The 18,883-nt window shown below is 44.5% G+C and overlaps 2 protein-coding genes across 4 annotated transcripts; both read left to right on the top strand.

The window, feature by feature from the left end:
- The first annotated feature begins 204 nt into the window (after nt 1–204).
- Nucleotides 205–5,988, top strand: c9h6orf89 (chromosome 9 C6orf89 homolog). 2 transcript variants are annotated; one of them, XM_062546154.1, is made up of 8 exons: nt 205–598; nt 1,081–1,610; nt 1,902–2,067; nt 2,449–2,597; nt 3,477–3,628; nt 4,001–4,136; nt 4,438–4,561; nt 4,698–5,988. In XM_062546154.1, the coding sequence occupies exons 2-8, from the start codon at nt 1,422–1,424 to the stop codon at nt 4,778–4,780; spliced, it is 999 nt and encodes a 332-aa protein (XP_062402138.1). In that variant the 5' UTR covers nt 205–598; nt 1,081–1,421; the 3' UTR covers nt 4,781–5,988. The 2 variants fall into 2 exon arrangements, with proteins under 2 accessions (XP_062402138.1, XP_062402137.1); XM_062546153.1 differs by having other exon boundaries at nt 205–687.
- Nucleotides 5,989–6,275: 287 nt separating this feature from the next.
- znf76 (zinc finger protein 76) lies at nt 6,276–16,904 on the top strand. 2 transcript variants are annotated; one of them, XM_062546150.1, is made up of 14 exons: nt 6,276–6,346; nt 8,358–8,457; nt 8,773–8,856; nt 9,094–9,171; nt 9,683–9,873; nt 10,801–10,872; nt 11,037–11,153; nt 11,433–11,634; nt 12,023–12,202; nt 13,154–13,351; nt 14,302–14,405; nt 14,808–14,969; nt 15,173–15,283; nt 15,989–16,904. In XM_062546150.1, the coding sequence occupies exons 2-14, from the start codon at nt 8,385–8,387 to the stop codon at nt 16,091–16,093; spliced, it is 1,677 nt and encodes a 558-aa protein (XP_062402134.1). In that variant the 5' UTR covers nt 6,276–6,346; nt 8,358–8,384; the 3' UTR covers nt 16,094–16,904. The 2 variants fall into 2 exon arrangements, with proteins under 2 accessions (XP_062402134.1, XP_062402136.1); XM_062546152.1 differs by lacking the exon at nt 6,276–6,346 and adding an exon at nt 6,391–6,554.
- Nucleotides 16,905–18,883: the final 1,979 nt, after the last annotated feature.

Raw genomic sequence — 18,883 nt, 5'->3', positions numbered from 1 at the left:
CCACTTAGCATTACTTACTCCAATAAACTGGAACAGATGGTTAATGAGAAGTGTGTTAAGGGATGGTGGTAATCAGGCGTGCTCTTCACCTGTTATGCAGCCCATGTGAGCCCACTTCATTTGACAGGTAGAGGTAGGCATGTGTAGTAGGCCTAGCTCTAGCTCTGCGCATAGCCGTATAAAGGATAATTTGTGCTTTGCCAAATAATAATCTCCTGATTTGACTGGCCACTGCAACAATAATTGTATGGTTGTGGGTAAAACAGAAACCATAGAAATCGTATTAAAAAATAAAGCGCAAAAAGTTATTTTGTTTTAGCTACATGATGATTCGATTGTGTACTTTCATCGTCAACTAAAATAATCTATCAAAGACTAACAGTATATGAACTACAATAATTTACATCAACATGGCAGTTTTACTGAATTATACCTTTTTAAATTGCTCCAGAAATGGCCAACTGACAGTTAGTCGAATCTGCGGATTGTAAAATGTAAGTGGTGGTTTCGAACCAGTCAGTGGAAGGTGGAGGCAGAGAACGTCGAATAAGTAGACTGGCTGGGCTGCTATGCTCTGGTGGAGGTGAAGTGTCATCGAGTAAGTTTGGTGGTTTGGTGGCCACCGCAATGTATTGGTAGGAATTGGTCATGAAAAGCAAACGGACTTACTAGTAATGTCACTTAAGTGTGAGTATACCTAGTTTTGTGCATAGTGTTTCAGACATAAACGAAAGACAAGTACTGGCACACTTGAGCAGTTGTTTAGCTAGTGTGGTAAGCTAGTTCTAGCCTAGCTATGGTTCTAGCTGTGGGCTGCTGCTACAACGATAAGCTAGCTGTCGATACTGTTATTAGCATTTAGCTAATGTTACCTGGCCAGTTTTGGGCTAGCGTTAACGTTACCTTATTACACAAGACACTTATTTTACACTAGTAACTCATCTCTATATGACATATCATCTGTTGTAATTACACTTGTTGTAATATTGGCTTTGACATTGACTTTGAGATAGTAAGGAAATCTTATGTTGTTAATATAAATTACTAATGTTAACTGAATCTGTTTATTTCATATCGCAGAAGTCATCGACGATGAAGGCAAAGGAATTTTCACGTGATATGGGATAAGTGTGTCTTCTCCAGCTTCTGAAACGCTGCTATGGACTTCTACTGAACGGATTCCAAAAGTGTGCTGATATTGGTGGATCTATATCTGGAACTATCGCACCCGAATAACAAGAGCTTCATATCTGTCATTTGTGTGCCTATCTGTTGAGCCTAGTGAGTCCCGTCTCTTCCAACACGGAAACGGAGTTTACGGCATGTCTATCTCTTCCAAAAACGCTTTGTTATCCTCATCCTCTTGAAGCTGATTTCAAACCTTACTCAACGGTAAACGAGCAGGAACCAGTGGGATCGCTATGGGCACAACGTTGAGTGAACCTTGCATCTATGACAAACTGTCTGAAAGCATCGACATTTTACGGCAGTCCGGATATCGTTATGGCATGTCCGAGAGGGAGATTGAGAAGTTCATTAAACAAGTATTGGAGACTAACGAACCACGGAGGGAGCCACCCCAATTTCCCATTCTGCGAGCCACCATCAAGGTAGGAATCCAATCCAGTGCTCTTGTTATAACATAAGTGAATCGATGATGAAGGTGGTAAATGATCAGAGATGATGTACTTTGTGCTTATGCTTTGATATTGATATCATTTCTTATGACCTCACAGGTCAACAGGTGTTGAGTCAGTTTAATAGTCAATATTCCTTATTTTCATCGAGTTTGTTCCAAAATGTATAAAAGACACAGGTTTATCAGTTGTCCTCCACACCTTCAGTGGTGCTCCTTCTATGTGGTCAAGCCACAGGCAATTAAAAGTTTTCTGTGTTTCCAGTTTGTTGTAGCTATCGGCTTCCTGGTGGTAGCTGTGTTGGCTTTCACCTACCCACATCATCCTCGTCATTTGGGGTCACTAGACTCAGGCAGTCATAATTGGTCTTCCCCCCTCAGTCATGTGCGGCTACTGTCACTGCCTATTGCCAAGAAGTATAACCTGCAAGGTAAAGTAACTGCGTATCTTACATATTGCGGTAGGATTGTCTTATTTGTTTAAGTACTGAACCAGAAATGAATACCTTGATGTCATGCTTTGCCATATGGCCTTGGTAATAATGGATGCTTTGACTGTAAGAAACAAATAAACACACTGGTAACTTGTAACTCTAAGTAGTTGCTGGGCAGCTTAAGACTTCCATGTCAGGCTTATCATTCTCAGGGTTCACAATCTCTGTAAAGCCCCTTTATAACAAAATGTCTTTTGTTTGTTCAAAAAATACACATAAGTGTGAACAAGGTACACACGCACACACACATACACAAATACAAACACACGCAGTGACAGTGTAGCACATCTCATTACTATAATGGCACTGTATTTGCAGGATTTCATGAGTGGTGGAGTGTTGGGGCCATACAGCAAGCTCTGGTAAACTGCTCTGGCTGTGCAGATGTCTCTGCCGTCACAGAGCTCGCTGAGTCTCACACAGACTTCACTGGGCTACGTGCCAGACCCCAACCTGTCTTACTCAAGGTGAGTTTGCCTCTGCTGTTGGTACTGCGAGAGAGATGTCCCTTTCACGACAAACATGGCTTTGTACAGTATGGTTCACATGCTATACAGAATGCTATACATTGTGGAGGGTGAGATAGGAAGGGGAGATGAAACAAAATATTAGGGCAACCAGGGGGTATACTACGAAAGGAGATCAGTGGTATGTTTAGCCTCCCAGAGGTGTGTGCAAATTCAGCAAGCAGAGGCAAAGTTTGTGTTTGTATAGCTTGACATTGTGTTTACAGTTTTTAAGCAAACTATTGACGATTCTTATACAACGAAACATTTTTATTTAAGTCAGGAACATTTGCCTCTGGAGAAGTCTGCGTCATATCATCACACTTGGATTGGATCATAGATTTGAATGAAGTTTGGCATGCATAAGAAACCCATGGAGCTGTACGTGTCTTGAATCAATAAGTGATATTTTGAGCTAACAAAGTTTGAACGAATCTTGGGGAGGAACTTTGACTCGGTGTACTGTATCTGTACTTACTTACCTGTGATGCATCACAACCATATAAAATCACGATTTAGGTGTTTTACGTCATTAGATGTTTTGTTTTTTTTCAAGATTTGCACAAATTCTGCATTAGTAAACCCTCAAAACTCATTTATAACCGGAGTGTTGGCACCTTAGAAGCACAGATCCTCATTTTGGCACCATTTCCTGAACGGCAGTCTCACTTCCACTCTAGTTTGCAGTTTTGTCTTCAGGGTTGGCCTACTCGACACTTAAAAAAAAAAAAAAAAAATGTAATAGTTTTTGCGAACTATTACTGTATAGTTACATAACAAGTAGGCTAACGTGTGTGTGTGTGTGTGTGTGCGCGTGTGTGTGTGTGTGTGTTGCGGCAGGGCGGTGAGTCTCTGACCCTGCAGAAGCATCAGCTGGAGCAGCTCTACTCCGCCCACGCAGCCTCCATGAGTATCCTGCTAGAGGAGCAGGACAGCAGCCTCTCCCATGAAGAGCACTTCCCCCAGGGCCCCGCCAACTTCACCCTGCTCTGGTATACACACATTCACTTATCATTTACACACATTTTGGATCACTGGGAAATGTAGATGGGAAAATATTCTAGGTACTATGAACAAAGTGGTCATATACTCCTATGTGAGAGAGTTCTTGACATCCAGAACACTTACACTCTAAATTACTCTGCATGTGGTTAGTAAGGGGCGATTTTGTTTTTTTATAAATACAGTTTAATAACACACATCCATATTATTCGGGTGCAGGATCAAAAATAGACGTTTCAAAGAAAAGTGAAGAGCCGCACACTAGAGAGCTCCCAATAAAGTTCCTTTTATTTATTTTATTTACTGATTTATTTTTTAATCACTGTCTCTCTGCACTCTCTATCATCCTTGGTTGGGTGCAGGAGATTCGCCACAGGGGCCAGGGAGAAAGTGTTGCGGTGGCTGTTCCCCAAAGCAGAGCTCTGTCACCTGCTGGACAGTGCAGGAACGATGCTGCAGCGCTGCCAAGTCACTCACAGCACCAGCTCCCAAACCAGGGTGAGTGGGCCCGAGGAGGACACATCCCGACACACACTACCCAGCAGCAACATTTAGATAGGCCACTTTTCGGACCTAAATCAGTTGGTAGAAGGAATGTTTGGTTACTGTGCTGCTGGCATCAAAGCTTAGACCGTGACATAATGTGCACTGCCAACGGCAGGCCATATTCATCCTGTAACATGATAGGCTGAGCTGCTCTGTTTTGTAAAGGTAGTTTCTGTAGATACTGAAAACAGTATGTAGTTGTTTGTGACTGTATATCAGTCTGTCAGTAATACGGTTGTTCTGTGTGTGGCAGGGAGTGGAGGTGCTGGGCTGGCTGGTCGTAGGAGAGGGCCAGCCCACGCTGCGGGTGCTGCCTGTCCACCACTGCCAGAAACAGTGCAGCTCTTTCAACCTCTGGCTTGGCCCTGGAGATATGGGTGAGTCCAAACCTGCCGTGCACTGTCATGGTTCATTAAGAGGCCATTAAGTTCTGCCTTATTTTTAGTTCTTTGAGCTGGCCACCATGTTAAAAAGAAAAGAAGGGAAAAAACGGTCTTTTTTGAAATCCTCTAGTGTATGCTGATCCACGCTACTGGCAGATGGAGCTGTTCCCTGGAAGAGGACAAAACATTGTGTGCGATGGCTCTGCCTTCTAAGAGACGAACCAAGGAGTCGGCCGAAGCCCATCGGAATGGGAGTGAATGTGGTGCTGGAACAGCCCTGCCACAGATGTCGGGCTCTGTGCTCCTGCTGCTCAGAGACCTCCCCACAGGCACCCAGCTATCAGGAATAGCACCACCGTTTGGTCTTCACGTGCCTCTCCTCTCTGTGTGAACCTGTGCGTTCATTTGTAGGGACTGAACTAAACTATTTGCCAGCTTTGCCTCAGCTTTGCCTCAGCCTCTTGAGGACGCACCCCCCCACACACACACACCTGAGTATCTAGCCCGTGAACCACCACTACACACGGCTCTCAGGGGTCAAGGAACCAGCTATGATGAAATCAGGAAGCTGTTTTAGAGTCCTTTGTGTTCTTTTTGTTTTATCTTCTTCGGTTATTTGGGTCGGGACCGCCCAACTGGCCTGCAGTCGAACTCCTATGAGGATGCAATGAAGTGTATTTATAACAGCCAGACTGGAGCTGTTGTTGTATGCTTCATAGTTGTTAGTGACTGTCTTGGAAAAAAAAGGCCTCCATGCTCTAGTGTACAAAATTACTTAATTTAAATAACAGATGGCATTAATGACATTGTATCCAGAAAATGTTTGTTTTTCAGCAGCCGTTCACGTTTTTATTTATCTCTGTCTCATAACTTGTGCCAGATTTTGACACCTGGTGGATTGTCGATCCACAATGCCATAGATGATATTCTCTTTATTTGCCTGGTCTGTTAGCCATCTCTGCCTTTGGTGGCTTTGCCTGTGAAAGCACTTTACTGTATATTGGTCGTGTCAGCTGACAGTCACTTTTTTCTCTCTCTCTCTCCTTATGGAACTCATATTTGTTCTTCATAAACATACTGTTGCTCTGCCACTGTACATTGTCTGCCTTTGCACCGTGTTTCCAGCAGTCACCCACAGGCTGCATCTTTACACAAACTGGAATTTTTATGTGTTGCTGTCTTATCACTGCAATTTTGAATAATAGTTTGCTTTGTCCTTAGCTGAAAATTCAGCTTGGTCTTTTACAGGTGGTGTGACATTGAACAGATGAAATGCCATGGACACTAAAACATGTTTTATTTTTAAATAATGGTCAATGTTGATTTGATTACATGTAATCATGAAAGCAAGCCAATGAACATATGTTTTGGTTTATCTTGTCAAAGTGTCACAGCATAAAGTTTTGTTAGGTATAATGTAACACGTGTGGTTTCTTTGTCTTTTTGCCTTTCCTGGTACTTTGACTTATAACTTATTTATAAAACCTTTCTGAAAGCAGATTTGTGAAATTCAGGGTATAAAGGCTCATTTCTGTTATGGAACTCTAAGAATATGATTCAATATTTCATATGTTTCATGAATATTGATTGCATATTAAGTAGATTAACTGATTTATGAAGTCTTGTATTTTTCTCCGTATTTCTGTGCAATGTCAAGGGATCTTTGAAAAACCTGAACTCATTAGCATACGACTTCTTTGTAGCTATTTCTACAACTATTGCTTTTATACAGATTCCGGGGCCAAACGTTTGTGGCTGGTGCATGGCGGGCTGCTGGCGGTGAGTATCCCAGTTTGCGCTGCAACTTCAGAGACCAAGGGAGAGATGGGATTGAAAAATGGGGGACTACGAACAGGATAGTTTGTTGTGGATCTGAAGTGCAGGATTTGCTATTATTTTAACAAATTTACAGTACTGAAAGAATACCGATTTGAACTAGACGCTAAGTGGTATCGAATGTCGACTGGATCACGGAGCCAAATGGCAGGTCCGTGCGTAAACTAACATGGGGAGACATCAAGGCCTGTGCTGAAACGTTAGCTAACGTTAGATAGCTAAATAACTTGGAAACACTCCCTCCGGTTCGAGAGTTTTGTTCGCAGTTTATTTCATGTAATGTAAAATCAGAAACATATAGATATCTAACAACCACAATATCACGGTTGCAATGGCGCTGAACAGTGTTAAGAAAGTATCTAGTTTGTGAGTGTTGAACTTGATCGGCAAATGTAATGTTAAACTAGCAAGCTAGCCACTGGCTAGCCAACTGTTAGCTCGTGTCATTTCTTGCAGTAACAGATGTCCAGTTGCGATTATAAAAACCCCAAGGAAAGGCCTCTCGGTTCTATTGGCACTCGTTGTTAGTGATCCCTTTGATCTTATTCCATTACATTGCTAATCCAGTGCGGCCTGCTGGTAATCACCAGCGAGTTAATTTAGCTAACTATCGCTAGCTGGCCTGGGTAATGTAATGTTGATGTTGAGGAAATTGTTACAAGCAAGTCCCAAAAGCTTTCACATTGACTGGACTGATTTTGTAATAAAGTTGGTTGTACTTGCAAAGTAGGGCTACTTTATGGTGAGATTTTGAAGACACTTCAATTGATCAAAAGTCCATGGCCTTAACGTTGGAAAATTGGTCTCGTCACCTGTTTGACACATCAGCAACACGTTGGATTGTACGCAGACATAATCATGATTATGATCTGTGACGATGGTAGAAACAATGTATCGGTTAGGATTATACATTCTAAAATGTTTCTGTTTCAGGTCGATTTGTTATGCGCATCCTTAGGGTATCAATTTTCCTTTATTTTAAGTATGGTAGACCTAAACGTTTCTAATCTTGTACATGCAAAATTACATACAACTGTAATACAATATGTATCCATAGATTTTGCAGATGTTAAATAAAGTCTATTTAACTACTGGTATGCCTTCGAACAGCAACTGACTACTTCATCATAATGTTTTTGGTCAAAATAAAGATACAGTGTGTGCCGCCTTAGGGGGGCAAATCCCATACAAAGACGAATGCAGCGTGTTGGATACTCTAGCATTTTATTGCCAAGTAACAAACAATATAAGAGGGCGGACATTTAGCCTTTTTTTGCTCATGCATATTATTTCACTGGTCAGATTATCTAAAATTAAACATTGTCTACAAGGCAATGGCCACATAACGGGATCACCACCAGAATTCAGTAAAGCACAAGCAGTCATCCGCAACATCACACAACCCTTATCAAAAAGTCTTAAAGGATTCCAAACAGATTTTGAAATTGATTCCTAAATCCTATAGGGTTTTGGTTGGAAACCTATAGGACTTTTGATGAGGGGAGATGCATATAGCTCAGTCAGATGTCATTATGAGACGATGATGGAGTTGTTTTTGGTTAAATAATACCCAAGAAATGTATGTATTATTTATGAGCAAGATGGGGCATTGCTTATTTTTCATGTGTTTTAATGTATGTCAGTTGATGGGATGGAGTAGTAACAGGACAGTTGAAGCTTTACTATGCTCTAGGAGATGTAAATGTTCTTCCTTGCTTGAAGATGTTTGTACTGTAAGTTGAAATGTTAGGGTATAACGCCCAGGAGTCCAGGACCCATCATAATACAAGTTCACTCTTACAATATTTGGTTAAAAATGTTCATTACCTGTGATGTTATTCTGGGTAGTTATTGTTGTAGGCGTTATAGTGCCACTACTATATGCAGTGCCTGTATTTGTATGTGGTATAGCCTATGTATTAGTAACTAATGGGGGGCGTTCCTGGACCTGCAGGTAAAGTGACAGCGGTCCCTAACGAGGATGGAGAGTTTGGGCCTTCAGGCAGTGGCCCTAAGTGATGGCTCCACTGCATACATTCAGCAGGCCATCAATGGTAAGACCAAGCCCACCATGTCAATGTTTGTTTTCAGACTTGTACAAATAGCTTACGGTAGTTTCCACACACTGTAAACAAGGTCATCAAGGCTACTCAAAATAACCACACCGAACTGACATTTAAAATTTTGTAATTATGACACGAGAATGCCAGTGAGAGAATGAGTGTTCTACTGGAGGGTTATTTTGTTGGAAAAAAAAATGCTAGTCAAGACTTGGAAAGACCCAAGTTTACTCACTTTTATTCTGTTGAACTTGTGCTTGAAAAAGTTTTTTTTTTTTTTTTTTTACACCTGTGTCTTTATGTTCTTAGACGGCAACCTTGTAGAGGGAGACACAATCCAGCTGGAGGATGGCACCACAGCATACATCCAGCAGGTCACTGTGCAACAGAAAGGTTGGTCATGACACCCGCATGACCTTCTAATGGCTCATGTCTGTGTGTTGTTTTGAATCTGCTATAGCTATAGTGCTTCTCATTTTTTTCCCCCACATGTTTTAAGCTGTTAAAGAATTGTACTTGTATGACTGTGAAAAACATGCTTTCACTTAATTGCAACATGAATGCCATAGGTACATGGCCAATTTCTAAGCTATTGGCTGCCCTAACTGAGACTTTGTTTGCCCCTGTCAGATCCCCTTCCATTTGAGGATGGCCAAGCTGTTCAGCTGGAAGATGGGACCACAGCCTACATCCACCACACACCTAAAGGTAGCTCTGTCAGCCATCTTGATTTCACCACACACTCAGAGGTAGCATTGACAGCCATCTTGATCCAGCCTGATGTTTTTCGGGCGGCGCAAAGAAGCACTTACCCGCTCTTTTTTTGCTGTGGCTCGTTCATCACTTCTGGCGTATTAGCAGGAGCTCCTGTGAAAGGTGCTGTAAGCGATGCTGTGTAATGTCACTTCAAACAAAATAGAGAGCTAGCTGGCTCCTCCCTCCCATGCAACTGAAACTCTCCTGAACGCACATGTCGCTGGTGAATGACTGGAAAAGTTTGTTTCATGTCAGGTCAAGGATGATTTTTGTTGCCATATTTGGAGCCTGGGCTGTCTACAGAGACCGCATTTTTTTACAGTGTATTCAGTGGACAGGCAGCTAGCGTATTGTGAGGAGATGTTTGCTGAATGTAACAAAAAGTGTTTTAGCTCAGACATCTTTAACTGTTATTTCCACCACACCTCCCTGACCCGTGTCCCGTGTCCTGTGTCCCCTGTAGATGGCTATGACCCCAGTGCGGTGGAGGCAGTTCAGCTGGAGGACGGCAGCACCGCATACATCCACCATCCCAGCGGCCTTCAGGCAGGCAGCACCATCCTCACTGTACAGGCAGGGGGCGCTCTGGAGGACCTCGCGGCTGAGGACCAGGTGGACGCCGACACCATCGCCTGCTTGGAATCCTACTCCAAGGTGCCTGGCCACACGCGGCTCATCCCTGTCAGTCAAACTCAGTTACCCACCAGGGCTACGTTTCCCAACATTATAGTTGCAATGCAATTTCCCATTGCCAACCAACTACTGTAAAGCCTACCTTACACTGACAAGATTTGGGAAAGATTCTTGAAAGAGTGTAGCCTTTTAACTAATGCCCCTCTTTCAGGCTTTACTCAAAAGACTACAATCTTTCAAGAATATTTGCCAAATCTTGTCAGTGTAAGGTAGGCTTTAGTTGTAACAGTTTTGCAACTATGGTTTTGGGAAATGCCCCCCTGAAAGACTGTGATGGGGAGCATGAATCTAGACACAGACAGGAATGTCTGTCACGGGCACTCAGAAATCTGTTAGTCAGAGTCGTCACGGAAGGCTGAAACATTTCAGTAGCACAGTCAAGCGCAGTTAGCCGAGAGTGCAAAAGCCTGGCAAGGCTCCAGAATTAATGATTGGCTGCTAGATGTTTATTTTTTTGTTCAGTTATTTTGTTAAAGAGGAACTATGCAGGATTGGCGATTTCATCTCTGGTTTCGGTTTCGTTGTTCGTTTTCGCTCGTTTTATGCTTGCATTTTCTCTGCAGAGCTTCCCCGACAGCTTTAGCGTGTATATTTATACATGTATAGGCTATATTTAAATATATAAATTGCAAGCGTGGTTCTTCGTCTCAGACTTCCAGATGTAAACAAAGAGCGATCGTCTTCTGCAGAAAGTTGCATAGGGTCTCTTTAAAGTCTGAACTCTACAAGATTTTAGAATTTTAGAGTTCCTTGAATATAACCGTGCATGACTGAACTGAGCATTCTAGTGTAAAGCTTGCCCTAGGCCTCAGTAGAAGGAAGGAATATGTCTCCGCATGTTTAGGACATTCTCCGATTCTGAAGCTTCTCTGTTTCCTACCCGTTCAGATGGCGACAGAGATGCCGACTAGTAAGAGGATTGGCAGTACCAATGGGCATCAAGAGCATACCACTGTGCAGGTGGGTATGGAAAATGGCAGTATAGGCCTGGTGGGGGAAAAAAAACATTTTGGTTTTCAGGATGTGAACATTTGATCAAACATTTCAAAATATATCACAGGGAAAGAGTTGGGTTTAGCCTAACAATCTCTCTGATCAGCGTTGAATTGGTGTGCACCCCTTAGGTGATGTTTGAGGGGAAGACGTGGGGTTCTGCCAAGGTCCAGCAGACAGCTGAGAAGAGTTTTCGCTGTGAATTTGAGGGCTGTGGGAGGCTGTACACCACAGCGCATCACTTGAAGGTACAAATCACACACACACACACACACATACACAAACACAAACATACTGTACACAGCTTCACAACAATTTCTTCAGAGGCGAGGCTTACATTCCTCAATTTGATGTAGTATAAGCATGAATCAAGTTGAATCGGCATATATAGATAGATAGATAGATAGATAGATAGATACTTTATTGATCCCCAAGGGGACATTCAAGTAATTGGTTGCGCAATAGCAGGCTCATGCTGTCCAGGGTAGAGGTCTGACTGGCTGCTTCCGTGTCTACTCTTTGTGAAGGTGCACGAGCGAACGCACACGGGCGACCGACCGTACCGCTGTGAAGTTCTGTCCTGCGGCAAGGCCTTCGCCACGGGCTACGGCCTCAAGAGCCACCTGCGCACGCACACGGGGGAGAAGCCGTACAAGTGTCCCGAGGACATGTGCTACAAGGCCTTCAAGACGTCAGGGGACCTGCAGAAACACGTTCGCACGCACACAGGTATGGGGATGGGAGGGTCGAGGTGACGCCGTCATGGTATGTTCACCTCCGCTCGTCCACATAGATATACAGATAGATACTTTATTGATCCCCAAGGGGAAATTCAATGACTGTCTGGTGATTAATCACTTTGGACTTTCCTGTAGAGAAGTTTATGATATGATCTATAGATATGATTCATGGAGTTGGCATAAAACAGTACATTACTGTAGACCTCAAATATGTATTACCATGTCGTCTTGTTACCCACTCTCTGTGTGTCTGTGTGTGTGTGTGTGTGTGTGTGTGTGTGTGTGTGTGTGTGTGTGGACGTGGACAGACTTCATATTTGTTTTGAAAAGTATTTACACACAGACCCATATATCTCTTGTACTCCATCTGTGTGTAGGTGAGAAGCCGTTTAAGTGCCCGTTTGAGGGATGCGGACGCTCCTTCACCACCTCCAACATCCGAAAAGTGCACATCCGCACCCACACGGGGGAGAGGCCCTACTTGTGCCCAGAGCCCAGCTGCGGACGGGGCTTCGCTAGCGCCACCAACTACAAGAACCACATGAGAATACACACAGGTCAGAGCTGCGGTCAACCCCCGCCTATACTGGCTACGAGTCAGAAACATACACATCCAGGAAGGTTACAGACCGACCTTATGAAGGAAACATTACAGACTAGAAAAACACTCAGAGAGCACAAACCTCTGCCAAGCGAAAGCATAACCGCCTCCTGAATCCAGACAGTGATACGGATCACTCTCAAAGTGTAGTTGTTTCTTCCTTGGATCATTTCAGACCTTCTCTGAAAATGTCGTCAAAATCCATCCATAACTTTTTTAGTTATCTTGCGAACAAACAAGCAAACAGACAGACAGACAAACAAACAAACAAACAAACAAACCCAGATGAAAACATAACCTCCTTGCCGGAGGTAATAACATACAAAGTTAGGCCTGTGTCCACCAATCATGTTTTTTTTTAACCCTCAACCTCCTTTTCTTAGCGCTTCGGTCAGCGTTCTCAGCACTTGTTGCGAGGTTGCAAGCTTTCCCCCTCCTCAATTTTGATTCGTCGAGAGAGCGAGAAGTTGACGAGCCCAGCACTGTTCTAAAAGTAGAACAGATTTCAACTTTCAGCGCTCTGAGCGCTGCGGTGAAAGCTGTGATCACTGATCTTCATAAAATTTGTATTGAAAATAGCCACAGTCACTGCAAAAAAAACGCGATTGGTGGACACGGGGCCTAAAAAGTTACCAGAACAACTTTTTGATTTTGAATTGCTCTCAGGAGTGGGCCTACATTACTACTCTCGCAGATATTCACAACAGCATAATCCAGTAGATTAGAGCCTAAAATGCCTAGAATAAAGCAGAAGTGCTAGCATCGGGACAGATGTGCATTGCACAGTTGCCAAGAACCACATACCAGAGACGGTTGAAAAAGCATTTAAGGATCTTTGCACATACTAAGCAAGTAAGCAAGCAAAATATCTTTATTATGTGTCTGTGTTCCCTCTGTTGCACTGCAGGAGAGAAGCCATACATGTGCACAGTACCTGGCTGTGGCAAGCGCTTCACTGAATACTCCAGCCTGTACAAGCATCACGTGGTGCACACGCACTGCAAGCCCTACACCTGCAACCACTGTGGCAAGACCTACCGACAGACCTCCACCCTGGCCATGCACAAGCGCACCACCCATGGAGACTTTGAGGCCACGGAGGAGGGTGAGACCAAAGACCCAGGTTGTGGGGGGGTGTGGTGTGGGGGTGAGAACATGTTTTTGATGGGGGAGGGGGGGGAGGTTCTCTGTGTAAAGCTGCCGTATGCATGTCTATTTTGAGAGCGGTATCAGGAAACGGGCATGCCTAATTGGTATCGATCATAGAAAGCGCCTCTGTGGGGGGAATCTGGCACCAGGCTCTCTGGTTACGACCTCTAGAACGGCATTCTGAACGCACTCGGTCATGTAATTGCTGTCACCTCCATCAGCTACTCTGAAGCCTTCAAGGGTATCTGAATTATGACTCCTAAAGCTTGTGTGCAAGAGTTCACACACTCATACACACACACACACACACACACACACACACACACACACACACACACACACACACACACACACACACACACACACACACACACACACACACACACACACACTCAATTCAATTCAATTTCAATTCATTGAGTTTTATTGGCATGACTGTAAGTGTTACAATGTTGCCAAAGCAGTAATTACATCAAATAATTAGCCATTAATATTAATAATAACAACAATTGACATGGACTATGGAGAATAGTAATAGTACGTTACTTAGGACACATACATACACATACACACTCTCACACACACACACACACACACACACACACACAATCCACCCCTTCTCCAACACACACACACTAACATATGCACACTCACTCTCTCGCGCTCTCACTCTCTCTCTCTCTCACACACACACACTCACATTTAAGTGGAGTCTCTTGATTTCTTGTTATCATTAACACATGACTGTGGCTGTTTAGCATGAGATGAGTCCCATGACCCCTGAATAGGCACCTGTATGTACAGTGGGTGGAACGTGTGGAAGTGAGCATGCTGCTGTGTGCACACGTGGGGAGCATGTGAGAGACGGCGGCGATGCTTATGGTCTCCGTGTGATTTGATTGGCAGAGGGCGAGGCGATGGATCAGCCTCTGAAGCTGCAGCAGGCGGAAGGGGTGGACCAGAAGGAAGGCGTGATACAGATGAGCACAGACAGCATCATCGGATCTCAGGTACCGGTAACGCCCCGACATGCCCCAACATGCCCCGACATGCGTGTTATCACTGGACGTTTGGGCCCCATCGGGAATGACGGGGGCAAAACTGCTCAGTCTGGCTCCTGGGCATTCACACTAGTCTGTGTTGGGTTTGTTCTCCATGTACGATTTCACTAGTTCAGATTCAGATTCAGATTCAGATTCAGACAACTTTATTAGTCCTCGAGGGGCAATTCGGTTTACCAACCAATCCATGACGGGGTGAAAAGTTTGAGAAGTGCATTGGCATTCACTCTACGTTCATGATGGTGTTGAAGACTACAGTGCATGGGGGTGAACGTGGAGGTATTTGTGACCATGACATTTGGGTGGCTGAGTCTGTTCTGTCGATTGATTTGATCCGTTTGGTTTTCCCAGGTCAGCCTGTCAGCTGAAGAGCTACAAGCTCTTGGCACCGCCATCACCATGGTAACGCAGGATGGCACCACCATCACTGTTCCCACGCACCAGGGTGACATCACGAGCACGGCGCAGCACCATGTCACCATGGTTACCGGCGACGGCAAGGAACTGCAGCCCGTAAGACTTACACAAACGCAGCAATCAGGGCACACGCACATTCAGGATGGAACGCAGCATGTCACCGCTGTTTGTTTGCCCATTTCCCAACAGCTGACGGGCAAAGCATAATTAAAACGCTTGCTCTCCATGGCAACCTCTTTGTAATCTGCCAAATGTTTTATTGTGTTCTATTTTAAACGCCTCTCCATCTGTATTCTCAGGTTGCCATAGTAACATCAGAGGCAATTATGAGCGGCGGGTCACAGGTGTCCCCTCATTACCAGCAGGTGGCACTGCTGGCCACAGCAAACGGCACACAAATTGCTGTACAGGTGAGTGGCCTTGGGAACTTGGTTGGAGATGGTTTGTCTGCTTCCTCTTTGATGCTTCACACAGAGCAATACAAAGCAGTATACGTCACTGGATGTGTGTGGCATAGAACATGGCATGTTTTTGTTTCTTCTGTAGAGATATGAACTATTTGTTCTTGGTTTTTTTTTTTTTTTTTTTTTTTTTAAAGGCTCCCCAATTTACCAACAGTCTGATGGTAAATGTGTGTTGATAATCCTGTTTTTCGGATTCAACTGGGCCCCCAGAGCAATTTGTTTTTTTCCATAGACAGTAAAAGAACGTTTTTTTTCCCCCACTGTTCAAAGTAGCCTACAACTACAATGGTCTTGCACTTCTGCCACAACTTCATTCAGTCTTATTTGCAACTTCATTATATTATGTGGCTGCACAGCTACACAGAAAGTCATGGTGAAAGGTGAACAAGTTGTGAGAACAGGCTGGCTGTGCTATCTAACTGTTTGGACAAAATAGCAGTAGGACCGGGAATCCACATGTGACGTCAGACTTAACTGGATAGTCCTTCTCATTTCTTAAAGTTTGCTTAGCTCCACGCCTTAATCCTGTCGGTTCAAAAGAGCCTGCGTGGTTTTAAAAGTGGGAAAGAATTTGGTTCGACATCAGCTAATCATTCAAACAATGTTAATCATTCAAATATTGTGTGTGTGTGTGTGTGTTTGCACGCCTAGCTGGAGGAGCAGCAGACGCTGGAGGAGGCTATCAGCATGGCGACAGCTGCCATCCAGCAGGGCGGTCTGTCTCAGGAGGTCGGCGCCGTCGAGAACGGCTGTTGAACCTCTCCCGACCCCCAGCACACACCACCACCACCACCACCACCACCATCCCCGCTGCCTACCCAGCCCACCATCCCCAAGTCACCCTCGCTGGTGACCCTTGAGCACTGAGGGCAACGTCTCCAGGACTAAGAGGGACACGACCTCATTCATAGAGACAGAGAGACAGAGAGAGAGAGAGAGCTGCGGAAGGGAGTGAGTCAAACAGAACGAACTGCGAGTGTTGACATGGATAGAACTTCTGGCCTCCTTAGATCTGATTAATAACAGGTCTTGTCTTTTTTGGTTGTTGTTGTTGTTGTTGTTTCGTTTGTTTGTTTTTGTTTGTTTATTTGGTTTTTCTTGTTTGGTTTTATCCGGTAGGGCCTTACTCTCGAGTCCGGCTGGCTTTCAGGTCGGCTGCTGTCAACTGACTGTCAGCGCTAAAAGTGGATTTGAGCCTGAGTGTGATTTTAGCCATCAAACATTTGGATGTGCATATGATAAATGAGTGTTTCTTCAGACTGTGTGTGTGTGTGTGTGTGTGTGTGTGTGTGTGTGCGCGTGTGTGTGTGTATGTTTGTGTCTGTGTCTGTTTGCGTCTGTGTGTGACCAAGGAGCCTGGAGCCTCTTGGTGTTTTTGTTTTCTTTTGAAGGATTATTAGCTGGCCCGTGACTGTAGTTCATGCACATGGCTGTGTGAAAGAATGCAATAGCGTTTTGCTGCAAGTGGAAGGGCTGTCATTTTGAGCCAGTATGAATTATCTTTAATATATCTTCTATTTAGGCCAGTGATGTTTACATTTGCCAATAAATTAGCTTTACACTTTCAGATGCTTCTCTCGTTAATTTGTTCTCTGGTAGCATGAATTGGCTTGAGTCACTCATACATGACAACTAAGAGTTAGATTTCTCTGACAGGTCATTTATTAGGTTTAAGAGCCAGTTTGATTTAATTTGCAGACATGCTATATGCAGTACCTTAATTCAACACAAGGGGGAAGAGTGTTCCACAAAATGAACACAAGTCCTGAACAGATGTGTTTTTGAAGGAGGTGTAATAGTTGGCTGCAGTTTTACATAGCGCGCAGTAGGGGGTTCCATGTATGTGCAGATGAAAGAATGTTATTGACGGAGTGGTCTTTGCCATGTTCTTTCTTAAAATCCATCTACTATGAATCCTTGAAACCCAGTATACGAATTTTAGAGCGGTTCCGTGTCAGCGCTGTTTATACATAATATCATGAGTGTTCTGGTGTATGACATTGGGGATGCCCACTCGTGAAAAGTCCAGAGGAACTGAGCAAGGGACAGGGACAGTATTATCAAAGTTTACAGAGGAACTGGGAAAGTGTCCAAGACAAAAAGAGGAACCTAGATCTGTCTTGGGTGCATTTGACCACTAGTTTCTGCCCACTCCCATTCATCTGTTCCAGGCCATCACTCAGGTTAAGGGACATTTCACTAAAAAATTCAGCAAGTCTTTTACCCCTCTGTTCGCTGGTGGTTCCCCCTCCCTATCCTGGACTGAATAGTGTGTCTGCCTGGCATTGTTGTGTCTGTTCTGTATACCGCAAGCCAGATGAAACTTTGTGTGTGTGTGTGTGTGTTACTTAGAGAAAGAAAACACTCACTGATTGCCATCTTCTGCCAGACCTCAATAGCTTATGAAAAATAAACATGTGAGAACAGAGTGTGTGGTCATTTTGAACTGGGCCAAATTGAGCGGTTTGGATCATGGTGACCTGAAACAGATATAAACATTACCACCAACCAGCGCTACACCAAGGGAGCTCATTTTCTTGTATACACAACAGTCTTCCCCACTCCCCTCCCCTCCCCTCCCTGTGGAAGCCTAGTCTACCTCGACAACAGGCCCTGATTGGCTGAGGTGCCGTGACGACATTGGGTGCCAGCACCAACAGCTGCAGCGAGCGAGGCAGGAAGTGGCTGCTGTGGCTGAGGTCTTGAGAGAGAGAGAGAGAGAGAGAGAGAGAGAGAGAGAGAGAGAGAGAGAGAGAGAGAGAGAGAGAGAGAGAGAGAGAGAGAGAGAGAGAGAGAGAGAGAGAGGCTGGAAGGAGAGTGCAGGCGTTTCCTCCCCTGTGCGCCGCTCTGCTCGCGCTCAGCCCCAGCAGCGCTTCAGTGGAAACCACGGCGGTCTCGTCGGCCTTCGCCTCGATTGTTCCACTGTGCTCCGCCGACCGTAAGCTATTTCCCGTCTGTGTCATGTCAGGAAGTGCGGAGAGGAGGTACAGAGAGAGAGAGAGAGAGAGAGAGCGAAGGGCCTACGCCTTCTTGCTGAGACTCGCAACAGGCCTCCTCCCCAGCGTCCTCGCTCCGTTTCTCTGCCCTCCCGAAAAAAAACACACACCCACGAAGCCACACTCTTTAGCAAAGCTTATCTTTACAGACTGGGTTGATAGCAGTGGGTGGTTCCAGTCATAACTTTGCTCTTAGAGTATAAACATGAGCGCTATTCTCCTACTGGTCCAATCTGATCAACTGTCTGATGGGCCCAGTGTTTTGCTGTTCACCCCCATCCTGTTAAGGCAGAGGGCAGGTCTGAACCTGGCACAGGCCTACACAGAATGCACTGAGTAAGCTGGATTGACTGTGTGTGATTTTACATGGTTGTTGTACTGAAATTCATAGCAATTATTAAGATGTTATGATCTACTAAGCAGCAGCTGTTCATTTGCTTTTCCATACAGTCCCAGACAATCTCAGGGGCGATCATCTTTTGTTATTGTCTGCTTAAGAAAAGCAGCAGATCCCTCTTCACAATAGAAGTGATGAGCAGCCATTGTCCAA

The sequence above is a fragment of the Sardina pilchardus genome, chromosome 9 (assembly GCF_963854185.1).
Source record: "Sardina pilchardus chromosome 9, fSarPil1.1, whole genome shotgun sequence".
Lineage (NCBI taxonomy): Eukaryota > Metazoa > Chordata > Actinopteri > Clupeiformes > Clupeidae > Sardina > Sardina pilchardus.
Note: the sequence above shows the minus strand (reverse complement) of the source record. Positions and strands in the feature narration are given on the sequence as shown.